The following is a 14,099-nucleotide window of genomic DNA, read 5'->3' on the forward strand; positions in this document are numbered from 1 at the left end:
TCTCTTGAGTTCTGGACTAAGAGGCACGCACCATCACTCTCTGCTAAATATTTTTTTTTCTGCTAAATATTTTTATTTTAAAAGTCACATACAAATTATAAGGCAATTAGTAAGTAAAGCATTTATCTGTTGAAACTATAACCAAAGGTTATCACTGTTACTATATGTGGGACTCATAACTGAGTGAGCAAAAGTAGTTGAATGACACACGGAGAAAGGCAAGTGGGACTTTAAAAAAGTGCAATTCACAGAAAATATAAGAAAAAGGTGAATGGGTAATAAGCATATCAAAATTGTTCAGTAAGTAAAGGAAGGAACATTTAGAAAAACAACAGGATTCTGGTAGGCCTATTAAAGCTATGAGCACATGCAACGATTGGCTTTCCTGCATTTCTTTCCTGGCTACAATATCATACACCCATGAAAATTCCCCAGTTGACAATTGCACCATAGTTATTAAATGTCTTCGGTACATCCTATCTCATCAACCAGTGTGTATGGGTTTCCTGGATCTTACTCAAAGAATAACTAAATTGTGGGTAAGACGCCATGCTGTCAGAGGTCATCAGAATTATTTATAAGATGCAGAAAAATTGTGAAGCAATCAACTTGCCAACAGTAAAATATATTTAAATACTTTATACTTCTTATACAGCATGCTGTATAAAATTGTATAGGCATTAGATGTTTGAGAATAATTTAAACAATGTAAAAATGTTCATCATACTTTGAGGTGGAAATCAGCATCTGAACTGTCCTCATGGTACACAATTACATGTTTACAAAATTCAACACATAGGACGTAAAAAATGGAAGTAAATATTCCAAAATTTAACAATGTTTTCTTCATTTATCAAATTATTATGGTCTTTTAATTTACCTTCTTATTCTTTTTAAGGCTTTCTAGTTTTGTCTATATAATAGTATTCCCTTAATAAATAAGGAAATAACATTAAAAACACAAATGCTTGTTTTATTTAAAAAAATCAAGCCCCGATAATTATGCTTATTCTTAAGGGTCTTGCATAGAATCCAAATGTTCAGACAACACTCTCCTCATAACCACAGGGAGTGGAAATTCTTTTGCTACCGAAACCCTTCAGTGCCAAATAACTCAGCCTCCTGGAGCAGTGGGAGTCAGACACCAGGTCTCATCAGGATCCAGTCGCCACGGTAAAGTGCTTCCAAGGCCCAGAGCTAATCGAATTCTCGGTCAGCAGCTGGTATCGGTGACTCTGTCTCCTCTGCGTTCCTACAGTTCTGCATGCAATCAGTACTATGTTGAGAGCCCTACACCAAGAGCCCAGAAAGACAAGTTGATTGCCTGTGTATATTAACTAGATGCCAACCCTATCAGTCAACCTGCACAAATCTTCTTTGGCACTTTTCACTAAGATAAGAACTTACGATTTTTCCTTTCTTTACTAAATTTATGTCAGAAGCAAAACAACAACCAAACCTTCCAATTTACTCATCACTTGTATCTTCTGTAGGCAGTGCTTCCTTCCGAAAACTGGTTTACTCAGCGCCATGCCATGGCAGAGAAAGATATTTTGAAGTGGTGGGAGGAGAGATTGTTCAGCTGATGGATTGGATTGACTTATTTACTCCAAAACATTGGCTTTTGAAATATAAGTAAAGTCCTATTTGGAATTTCTGATCATATTCAGGTCTAACACACTAGGTTAGCCATAGAGACCAATAGAGAGTAGGGTTAAGAAAATGCACCAAGGACCATTAAAATGTGTTCTTTCAGGTTCATTATCAGTGAGGTGTATGTATTCCATCCAACTGGTCCTTTCCCCTTATCAGTTTCGATCTCTCATTGAGCTTCCCTCTCAGTATTTGTGCTTTATATAACAAAGCAAATTCTACTTATTTGTTTGTACAAATTCTGGGCTGACTTTTTATACTTCATGAGTCATCTAGATAATTAAAGTGTTGATGTCAGAGGAAGAGTGCAGCTGCAAACATTTTAACTGAGAAGAGAGTCACTGATACAGGAAGAAATGATATGTAATATTATCTTGTAAGTTTTAAAATCACAGACAGAAAAATTGCATGACCTACTCTTTTATTTCCTTAACTTTTTGGAAACTGTCCTCATTTTAAAAAAAAGCAGTGATTATTCATGTGGCTCCTCTTATAAAATCATGCTAGTGGGTTATGTTTTACCTTGTTATATGTGAAGAACCCGCATTATCTAGCAAGTGAACAACATTGCTTGGGGCCACATTACAAGTGGGTGCTCAAATGCAAACTGAATGGTTAGGAAAGACTTCTTCCTTTTCCCGGGAAAGTACGTGCCGTAAAAAGATGACATACAGCACTTATGACATCTCAACATACAAACCAGCCTTGGGTCAAAACAACTCAATTCTCCCTGAAGAATTAGGCTTTCTACTTGAGCTACGTTAGGGCCACATCTGAGGATGATTGGTCCACTGGAAGGAAACCTAAGTAGTGACTTTATCCTCAAGCAATGACTATCATATGAGACCCCTCTGTACCATCTTCCAACCCCCCCAAGCATCAACAGTTCACCAGTACCTCACCCTCCCTCCACATCATGAACCAATGCCTGTCTTCAAAGTGCAAAGAAGTCAACAACCGTGCCACACCTCTGCCTTCAGATACTTCAGACATCTGGTTTGCTTGGGTGTCCACAAAAATGCTCTTTCCCGTGCAGCTTTGATTTCTACATAGAAATGGACTCAGACTTCACCCAGATACACAGGATCTCCTGTCTAACTATGTTTTATTTGTGTACAGCTTTGTAAGAAAACAAAAAGGTAGGCAAAGATTGACCATTTGTTTTCATTCTGTGTTGAGTGCATCTCCTGCAATGTAATGTACTTCCTTCCGTGTACTGAAACTCAAGGCAAATTTATAGTCAGGATTGATTTCATTGTCTTTTACCCTCATGAGTTCCTGTAGGATATGTTCCCTTGAGAAGAACAAAATATCTCAAGGTTGGTGTTGGAGAGATGATGTAACCATTGCTGCTCTTTCAGAGAGTTCAGTTCCCAGCACCCACATTGGGCGTCTTACAATGGCCTGTAACTCCAACTCCATGGGGATCAGACATATTTCTTTGGCAGCACCTACACACACACACACGGAACAAAAAATATTTTAAAACATATATATTAAAGTCAATCTAAATTGATTTTCAGCTCATCTGTTAGCTCCATTAAGCATTTTATGTTTATTAATAATCTATCGCTTGTGTATCACTACAGCCATCCCCCATCTGCTTGTTTAAAAAACTGAAGTTAAGTGAAACAGCACAAGCCTTCTCATCGTCTTTCAACTCAAATTCTGTTCTGAACCTTGCCTATCTCTTAAGTGCACCTCTGCTTTCTCTTCTACAGTCATTCACTTTGGTTAAGGTTTAGACATTCCTTGTTCAGATAATTGCAGACTTTATAATGAGTTTTTCTTCCCTCCCATCTGACTCCTAATTAATCCAACCCTCTTTCCACAAGTGGAATCGTCTTCTGAAAATGAAACTCCTTCACTTCCTTCATTTTTCCATAGAGGGATCCAAACTTTGTAGCGTGGACAAAAAGAAAAGAAAGAAAAAGCCTCTAACCACATTATCTGTGACATTCCCAACCTAGCTCATCCAATTCTGGCCATGTTGCAATATTTTGACTCTACAAACACATTTTATAATTCCTCAAAACTGTGTGATCTTTAACTCTTTTTTTTTAACTCTTTTTTTTTTTTTTTTTTTTTTTTGCCTGAAATTATACAGGCCTTTGTTGTTCTTCTGGTCCAATCACATTAAAGTATCAAAGATTACACCAGACTTCCACTGGGCCATTACCATTAAATAGAGGATTCACTGATAACTACATAGTGGTTAGCTGATCTGCATAATATCTGATGCAAATACATCAGGTATACTTTGGCCTCTTTATTACATAGTGGAATGACTCAACAGCAAAGCAGGGAAAAGTACCTACAGTTTACACCATGCACAAATGTCCATGAAAAATAGATATTTTTACAACCAAATCTATAAAAATTGAAAATTCATAGAGGTAACATCATAACATTGATCTTGGCAATAAATTCATAAATTTGAATTGATGTCAGAAGCCAAATAGACATTTCATATGGCATTGAAAGAAGCTTTGAAGCAGATTGTCCAACTGACAAGCATCTTCACAGCATGGGAAACAGTCATCAGATAAAACTTTTTCCTAGCATATTTTTCTCCCTTGAATTTATTGACTTTATGTTGTTTTCACAAGCACCCATGCAATGCTTACACACACACACACACACACACACACGCGTGCGTGCGTTTTGCTTCCTTAATTGACAGCCTAGCAAATCCAGATCATCTGAAAACTCAGGACTAAAACTGGGTGATTATCCGTCTCTTGGGGATGTTTGAGAAGATGGAAAGAAAACTGGAAGGGGATAAAGAATTGTCAATGACACTCCAAGGAAATTTCCTAGAATGTCTTTGTAAGTCAAAAAATTACTCTTGGCTTCTGTTAGCCCATTATCTGGGAAAACAAGAACAATGATCCACAGAGAAATCAGACCTTTGCTTCCAAAGTCAAGTCATGATTTTTGTTGTTTTGCATGAAAAAAAAAATGGCTATAACCAGGGGAACATCTGACTTGTTAGATGGTTCTATTTGTTTCTCCTTCCTTCCTTCCTTCCTTCCTTCCTTCCTTCCTTCCTTCCTTCCTTCCTTCCTTCCTCCCTCCCTCCCTCCCTCCCTCCCTCCCTCCCTCCCTCCCTCTCTCCCTCTCTCTCTCCCTCCCTCTCTCCCTTCCTCCCGACTTCCTTCCCACATCAACTTCAGGACCAAAGCTAAAGAGCATTGCAGTGGAAGTACCTTACCTTAGACAATACAAGTACAGAATCAAGGAAGAAATGACAAAGAGCAGAGTGTAAAGCACCCCTGTGATGATGACACCCAGGATGGCGGGGTGCTTGATTCTCACAAACATCCAGTAGAGTTTAGCTGCATCTGCGATGGGAGTCTCTTCATTATGTGCAAGTCGCTGCGAAAAGGAAGCACAAATTGAAATAACAATGGAGACATCATTGTGTCAGATTAATTTAAAGACACGAAACTCTACAGTATCATAATTTGTTTCTAAATTAAATCTTGTAAGAACTGAGAATCGCACAAAGGAAAGAGAAAGGAGGCTAGGTTTTGCGTGCTTGGTTTACCAGGTTTTTTTCTCATTTTCCCTTCTAAGACTTAAACGTGCATGCACTTGATGTGCGATTCATGAAGCAAAAGGCATGTTTTATTTATGTGCTATTAACTCGCGAATTTAATGAGCACAAGATATAAAGAAATTAAATGTGATGGTGGAAAGATTCTTTTATTTCTGAAAGAGATTTGATAGGAATTTAATTTGTGACATGCATAAAAAGGGATGGCTTGTTTTAGAAACTTATAAAAAAGTTATCACGCTATTTAATGCGAGTTTGAAAACTAAAGTTTACATTAGGTTAATTTAAAAACACACCCTGATTTGAGAGGCGGAAACACATATTCTGTACAGGGTCATAAATAAATGCGAAGTAATGAGGTCTTTAAAGAAAAATCTGTATCGCAAAGCATCTATAGTGTCATTATGGGACATCATTGACCTCTGAATCGCACAGAGCATGAATGTGCCTTAGCTGAGATTCCCATGATATCCAGTGGAAGTGATGATCCCTCTATAGTAAGGAGCTTTCCTCAAGCTGAGAGAGAGAACCATTTCTTTAGGGTTTAAACTGGCAGTTACAGAAGCATGATGCTAAAAGGCACTTCTTAAAGTAGCTAATCCCAATCACATGTGTGAGAAGGGAACAAAGGAGTCGGCAGGCTAATTTGTATTTTGCCTGCACAAAAATACCTTTTGGTGACTGAGCAATGACTAGAATTCAGAAAGCCCAGCTTACCACGGCAAATCTTCTGTTTTTTACTGCTTGTTAATCGTTCCACCTGGGAAAGGGCGGCCTCACTACTAGCCCTGGCAGAGCAGATGGGTAAGGGCCGTTAAAGCCTAACTCCTCTTTTTCCAGTTCTCCATCTACTTACTTCATGACAAAGAAATAGGTAAAATATACATTGATGAAACAACAATAAAATATGATATACTTTTGAATACAATAAAAGATAATCTAAACAGTAGATGCCAATCATTCTTAGACTCTCACCTACTAAATACCTACTAGTGGCCCTTCTGCTCAAATAAGAGAAAAGAATATTAAGCAAAGACACTAGCCCCCTGGGCTTCTCTTTTTAAGTGTGTGAGAGCAAGAGTAAGCATGGGCATGTTGCTAAAAAGCATTGGCAAGGTTGTGCTGCAGGTCTGCCTCCCAGCTACTCAGGAGACCAAGGCATGGCAAGTTCAAAGCCTGACCACATTACAAAATAAACTCAAGGTCCATCTGGACCACTTCATAATACCCCCATCTCCAAACTAAAAAGGCACAAGGCAACCAAGATGTAGCTCAACAAGGCTTGTTCAAGATACAGCTCAATTCTCAGCACTGCAGAAAAAAATAGAAAATTTCCGAAAAGCTTAAGTAACATACAGAGAGGAAATATCGCAGTACGTGTATATCATCAGAGATGCCATAGCCTGCTGTCACTTTTACAAAGTACCCATGATAGGCACCTTTAAGGCAGGAAGTCCCATTCTGGCTCACGATTTCAGAACATATAGCCACAGTCAGCAGACTCTACTGCTTTGAGGCCTGAGATGAAAGAGTACGTCAAGTTAAGCCAATGGCCGAGCAAACTTGCTCCCTCTGGTTCCATCACCTTCTGATGGCACCTCGGACTGGAAAACATGCTTCCAAAATGCGGGCCTATGGACCACTCAAGATCTGAACTGCAGCAGGAGAGTCGGGTGTGGTTTTTAATATCACTGTCAAAGGTGCCACCTGAGCCACGACCTGAATGATGTGAAAGAAAAAGCCATGGACCTACAATGGTATCTTTCATGCAACATGTGTGCTATGATTGCTGTGGGTGTACTTGATTCCTGATATGAACTGTGAGTTTCTGTCTGAATCAGGAGCTTCTTACATTGTATGTTGTGCACACAGCATAGTATCATGACCTCATCACGCCCTTCTATCACTATTAATTTGTGAAATATGTAAATTCTTTAAGTGTCATTCACACTTAGTGTCTTATTTGTTTCACCTGACAGTAGTATGAAATGAACGAGGTATGTGTTACTACTTTTACATAATGCTCATGCATAAACTGAAGGCTGGAGTCCTTAACTAGGTTATTTGGTGTTGTGTAGAACATAACAACAGACTAGGGATAAGAGAACAGCTCCCCATGATGTCAACTCTGTGATTTTTCTCCACTACTCCATATATATCTAATCTGATCAGGTCTCCAAAAACTATGTGTTGGGAATATAATCCCCAGTGAAACTGTGTTGGAATGTAGGGTCTACTGGAGAAGGTATTTACATCACGAGGAAAAAGCAGCAGGACTAGCTGAAAAGTAGTGAAAGCTGAGAAAGACTAATTAGAGAGTTGATTTGTGGAGACATAAATGTTTTTCTTTGCATCTGGAAAAAAACACAGACCCCAGATTCATCCCCTATCATACACATCAGCTTCTTTGGGGTAAGGCCTCCCTGAGATGGACACACAGGAGCCTGCCTTTCTATATAGCTCATCAGGGGCATCAGCGTCAATTCCATACACTCACTTCATCAGCTGCCTTGTATACAGTGGGCTGGTTGGCTTTTCATTTGCCTAAGGGTCCTGACTAGAATAAGGAAGGCCTTCCCCCAAGGGCTGCAGACAGTCTTTCTGAGAAGGTCTCAGAAGATCGTTAAGGCCAGCTGCTTATACTTCCTCAGTTGACTTGCCTTTGGCATTGCAGCAAGCTCAGCATGAGGACCATGCCTGCTGCAGAGGTCAATCCGGTCTTTGGGAGGACTCATGAGATAGCTCAGAATAAGGTCTTCCCCATGATGCAGATGGTGTCTTTACATCTCCTGCCCAACCAGCCTTGACAGTACAGTCTCTTCCTCGGCTGCTTAGAAACTCATAAGCAAGAAGGTGAACAGGATCCAGCTGGATCTAACTCAGTCCATGCAGCATCGAATTGAGGAGAGCCACCATGGTGAAAAAAAAACAGTGACAAGGTCGAAAGCACACTGCTGGCCCCAGTGGCTCCCTCCTTCACAATGTCACCCATGTGGCTAACGATCCCAAGCTTTCAGAAAGCAGTCACATGTGGCACGCCAATCACACATGGTTCTAGTTCATAACAGCAAGATGGCCAGAACACAGGGGCGAATGTGAAGTTTGGAGCTAATTTTAATAATGCTAAATGATTGACATGGTAATTTTCCATGATTGCTTTTGTCCAGTTCTAAGCCTTATTAGCAGAGGTCATTTAAGTATCAAAATTCTCATATAAATTATACCAGTGGACTCAAAGCCTCAAGGATCCTAGTTTGGCCAAGAGGAGCCTAGCAGCCTAAAGGTTCAAACTAGAAAGCAGCAGTGGTAGGGAAGGTTCACTTGACATTGTGTCTAGTATTATTTTGCTCAGGCAAGGTCAAGGGAAATGGCACCACTAATATCACCTAAGACCATAGGGAATACGGAATCTTGGGCCCTTCTTGATGAGCCATGGTGAATATTAGGTGAGAACCCTGGATACTCACAAATATTCTGAGAAGCAGTACTGTGGCATAGGATAGCCCAGGAGAAGTAGAAAAGGGAGATCAGGCTGTGCTGCCTGCTCTAGCACCCAAGGTGTACAATGTCCCCAAAAGTTCATCACAGATGATACTTGAACTTTAGTTTTAATAGTATGTGATTGAGATAAATCATTTCTTACATAATTAACAGTATAGTCTGTCAATACACTCAGATCTGCTTAGTGTAGTGATAAAGACCAACTCCATACATACCAAATATGAAACGTCCCTTTTCATGTCCTCATGGTAGGGGGAACATCAATCATATAATGTTATGAATGAGTATTTGATCACATAGAATTAATTTAGAATAGCCACCTGCCTGCCCCCTGCTCAATGTTTTATATTATCGCCAGGTCTAGATATAAAAAGTTTAATTTAGATTTCCCCCTTTTTCACTTTGAAATTGCTTATAATTATATTGCCTTCAGATTAAAGTGTGTTCTGGTTTGAATGATCACATTTTGAGCCACCATCTTCAATTGTGTTTTGATAATCTAACATAAAACTTTGGAAAAGTTGAGTGAAACTTTGATAAAGATGCTAAACTTTATCTTTGATTGGAATCATAGCTAATGGATGGAAAAATGAAGGGTGTACCATTGATTGACCTGTATGCTGGACTTTTGTCTTCCAAGTGATGTTAGTGTTCCTGGGTCCTCCAGTATGCTCTTCAGAGCCTCTTGTATGGCTATGACTTCAGTTTTTTAATTGTGGTCCCTGACTAACAGAGTCTGCATTGAGTAGTAGGAATTTGGTGGAAGCACAAGTCAGTGTTCCCTCACCCCATATCCATTGATGAAGAAACTTTGGGGCACAGTCCATACCCTTTGTTTTACCAAGACTTGGAATAGGTTCTGATACAAAATAAAAACTAAGAATTACCTGTTTCAGACACTGATGATGTAATTCAGAGTGGGGTGCTTGCCTACAGGGCACATAGCTTTGGGTTTGATGCCAGTGCTTGAAAAGCATAAGTCAAGAAATTGCATACTTTACAAGCTCTAAGCAGCCAGAGACATAGATGTGTCAAACAAATTCACAAGAATAACCGTATCAACTTTGTATATGTATTATAGTCATATCCATCAGCAAATTAAATAATTTGTTGAAATTGAATAATTATCATTAGATAGCACACACTTAATTTCACAGAACAATATATGAACTCACAGCTTCAAGGAGAGATTTTGATACAATGGGAGAATTAGCAGTCTCAGAATTCAGATACTAGTTGTAACTAGTAGAATTCTATGTAACTGTTTTGTCTCACGGAAAAATGGAGATGCTGCTTACTCCACAGCTCAGTTCATACATCCATACATAACAAAGAAACTGCACAACAGTAACCAGAAGCACGGAGTCATTGCCTTGTCCTGGAATCCTGTCCTCCCATGAAGCATCACACACTCTTGCACGTCCCTAACAATCATTCAGGATGCTAAGACTGCGTTTTTAAGGTGCAATGTGCTTGTCACTTTGAAATCATCACAAATGTTGGAAGAAATGCCTGAGGGGTGACTTTTGAAAAGTTATGACTTCAAAATATTACAGCAGCTCTTATTTCTTGCCTTTCTATTTGTTACATAAGGCTGTCCCAGCAGAAAGCAGGTAGGCAGCCAGTCACGCTGAATGAACTACTGTAAAAGTTCTTTTCTGCAAATTTTGTCTATGAAACTCTTTCATTTTGAAAAAGTTTTTATTTTTATGTAAAAAATAGAAATTTTGGAATCATTTTTAAAATGTGAGTTTGCTTTTTATTTTCTAGGCCATTCCCTAATTATTTTTAAAGTTTGCAATAGTTAAAATCACACTTGAATCAATTTTATGAGATCATCCTTGATTTTTTTTATGAGGAAAAGCTTAATAACTTCAATTCAGGATGGATACTGAATGACATCATTATTGAAACATCCCATGTCAACTGAGTTGTGCACTGTACTGAACTGTGTGTCGGGGATTCATATCTTGGTTATTTTACTTGACTTACCCCCAGGAAAGCATCCACTATAAACACTGCCAATGGGTCTAGAACTGTCCATATTCCCATCGTGATTATTAGCTTTGACAAGGCATCCGGGCGGGAGGAGAACAGGAGCTGACAGCCCCATCTGATCAGAAGCAAGGGGAATGTTATTGTGTTCAGAGCTAATGGCCCCAGCGCAATCACAGCCAGCTCTTCGCCAACGTGAAGTGAAGAAGTCGGGTAGCAGAGCTCAACAGTGTAGGAATAAAACTGGAATCTGTTGTGGGGGTAAAGCACAGGTACCAAGCAAGAATTAGGCAAAGACCAGTATGCAAAGAAATCAATGGATCCCTGTGCTTTGCTTTCTTTATTAAAAATACAAAATACTTCACCCAAAATGGCACCTGAAATTGAGTGTTAGAAGCCTTCAAACTTTCTTGACCACCAGGATAGTTTCCAACCAAAGACATGCAAGCTATCTTGTCCTTTATTCTTACATAAAAAACAAAAGCGGCTAGCAGACCGAGCATGTCATTTGAGCCGCTCAGTAGAGCCATGTGTAAATCAGGAACTTCTTTGTAGTATACAGGATATATTAGTGGCCAATTTTAAACACAAAATATGTTTTAAACACAATTTTAAACACAAAATGAACTTTCTAATGAGTCAACGTCTTGTAAAAATGAGAGATAGATGTAAATCTAATGATACTTCAGAATTTGGCTGAAGGTTGTGGATTTTGCTTATGGCTTATCTGGCATGACTCCAACTTCCAACATCAAAAGTGTAATCATCACTAACAACTGAAATTTCATAGCAAAGGGCTAACGGCACAAGCCAAAGCTCAGTGGGTTAAATCCAGTTCAAGCCAGTAACAGGCGCTGCCTGTAGTGTGGCTTTGACATCATCTTTCCCTACAATGTGAGAATTGTGTTCATGCAAAAATCTCTCTCTAATTAGGCTGGTGTAAAACTGTGAATCAAAAGTCTTCCATTGGAGAGGAGTCTTCACTTTATCCATTCCTTGAGTACTTCTTCAGAGGAGATTCGTTCTTGTGTCCTTATGGATATGAAATAGAACAATGTAGATTTCTTAGTATAGGCCCCGCCACAGTGAGGGTAAGCATTCATTGTCAGTGTTGTCATAGCTGAAATATGGCCTGGAGCAACAGTGTGAGTCAGGACTGTGGATTTAGACAATAAGCCCCCCAAATGTCATACTAGTAGTCCAAGTTTTCTGTTTAAGAAATGGACCAACATGTGCTGTCACAATATTTCTTGCTGTCTTGTTGGATTAACAACTAATAGAGGTAAGGCTTCCTCTTCTGATGAAGAGTAAAGGTGTGACCAATAAAGTCAGTCAGCTCAGGCTAGAACATTTGTATTTTCTGCTTTGGAAGCTAAGAAAATACATACATAAATGATAGATAGATAGATAGATAGATAGATAGATAGATAGATAGATAGATAGATACATACATACATACATACATACATGATAGATAGATACATACACAATAGATAGATAGATAGATAGATAGATAGATAGATAGATAGATAGATAGATGGGAGAGACAGACAGACAGAAAATATGCATGCAAGAATGCCTTCATGAAAATGTAGTTATTTGACATATACAAATTTTCATATCTACAATATATTCACATCTTTGTTACTTTATTTCATAAGAGAATCAAAAACTCTGTGTGTGTATATATACACATATGCATTTCTTTTTAGAAGGTCTTAAAATTCTTCATAATCATCTTAATGGAAACTCCACACATGTGTCTGCTTCTATCTGTACCATCTACACATTGGAGAAAATGAAATTTTCCTTGTGTTGTTATCTATCTGTCTATCTAGAGTGCCTACACAATCATGTTTACAGGCAGACAACCTTTAAAACATAATTTTTCCCCTACAGGATAATGGCCCAGAAAGCTGCCTGGGCTTGAGTTTGGTAATTGTTTGAATTCAATCATTTTGTAGAAGAAGCAAGCTTTTCTTTCCTGAGTATGGTATTAAATCAGACTAACACTACTTCTGAAATACCTTCAGCCTTTGTCATGCTTATAAAATCAAAATAGAACAGAAACACCATTGCCAAATTCCTTCTTGAGTCCTGCTCAGATATCAGGACATATTTGAATGTGCTGAATTTTAAATAAATATTGATGCACAAGTTAAGTGTTTGTATATGCAGAGCCAATCACAGCCTGAGACGGTAACTATAATAAAAGTCCCTGATCTCAGTAAAGACTTCTTTTGTCTCTTCAAATCAGGGCTCCATTTGAGGTCTTCCAATAAGTGAGCAGGGAAAGGAATTTTGTACTCTGATTGGCCCTAGCAAGATGAAAATGCATCTCCTTGATTTGCAGGGGAAAGCACTTACTTTGTAACTGGAGTTGAAAGGGCCCAGAGGAAAAGCCACTGGCCCAGATAATGCAGGTAGAGCCTCAGGAACCAGAGAGAAGCCATCAGCAGCAGGAGGTACCAGAATCCCTGGCTCTGCCATTGAGCTAATTCAAGTTCTGAAAACAAGGACACCGATGTAAAGTGGAGGTGTTTGGCTACCTCCCCAGATCCACAGCCATCTACAATAGGAGAGCAGCTGCAAACAAAGAAACCACAAGTCAACGCTGGACCTACCATATGCCCTGAAGGGAAGTGCTCCAGTGCTGAACAGAACTGAATGAAATTAGTTCTAAACATTTGGAAGTCAAGCACATTTATTCTCCCTTTTGTTGAAATGGATGATTGAAGACAACATGGGTAAATGTGAGTTAGGCTAATGTAAATGAAAGCCATGAGACACAAATCCATCCTCCTTACAAGGCCTATTAAAAGCAACAAGAACAACAAAACAACAGAAAGTCCCAAGCATTGGTATTAGAATTCTTGAGTATTACCTTGGGAAACAGTATGGTGTATTTAACACCAATACAAAAAAATGTAGCTATCATATGGCCCACCTATTCAAATCATAATCCATATCCAGAGGAATTGAAAGCAGAGCAGGGAAGTGATAACCACACCCCTGCTCATGGCAGCAACATCTTCAGCAGCTGAGACATGGAAGCAACAGAAATGCCCACTGAGGAGTGGTTGAAGGGAACATATCTGATAATACGCAATAAAGTATTGTCTAGCATAAAATAAATGAAGGAATTCTGACACATGCTACAATGTGAATGAGCCTTGAGGACAGTTAACGTGAAATAACCTAGTCACAAAAGGACAAAACTACAGGATTCTGCGACCTGACCTTTCTGTTGCAGTTAAAGTCAGGGGAAGCAAATGTTCAATGGTGCCTGGAAGGACAATCTTTTCCTGCCGTGGAATGAGTCATGGTGTAGACTTTATAGGAAGAAACATTCCTAAGATCAGATGTCCAACAATGTAAATCTACCCATCAC

The 14,099-nt window shown here is 39.0% G+C and overlaps 1 protein-coding gene across 1 annotated transcript in view; it reads right to left on the reverse strand.

Annotated features, from left to right (window-relative positions):
• The window catches only part of LOC130885536 (uncharacterized), a gene marked incomplete at its 5' end in the record, with an annotated part of 270,826 nt that overhangs the window by 67,872 nt on the left and 188,855 nt on the right, over positions 1–14,099 (reverse strand). Inside the window, 3 exon segments of the mRNA XM_057787070.1 lie at positions 4,868–5,031; positions 10,706–10,958; positions 13,076–13,294. Of these exon segments, the coding sequence (XP_057643053.1) occupies positions 4,868–5,031; positions 10,706–10,958; positions 13,076–13,294 (636 nt within the window).

Source organism: Chionomys nivalis, chromosome 13, assembly GCF_950005125.1.
Source record: "Chionomys nivalis chromosome 13, mChiNiv1.1, whole genome shotgun sequence".
Lineage (NCBI taxonomy): Eukaryota > Metazoa > Chordata > Mammalia > Rodentia > Cricetidae > Chionomys > Chionomys nivalis.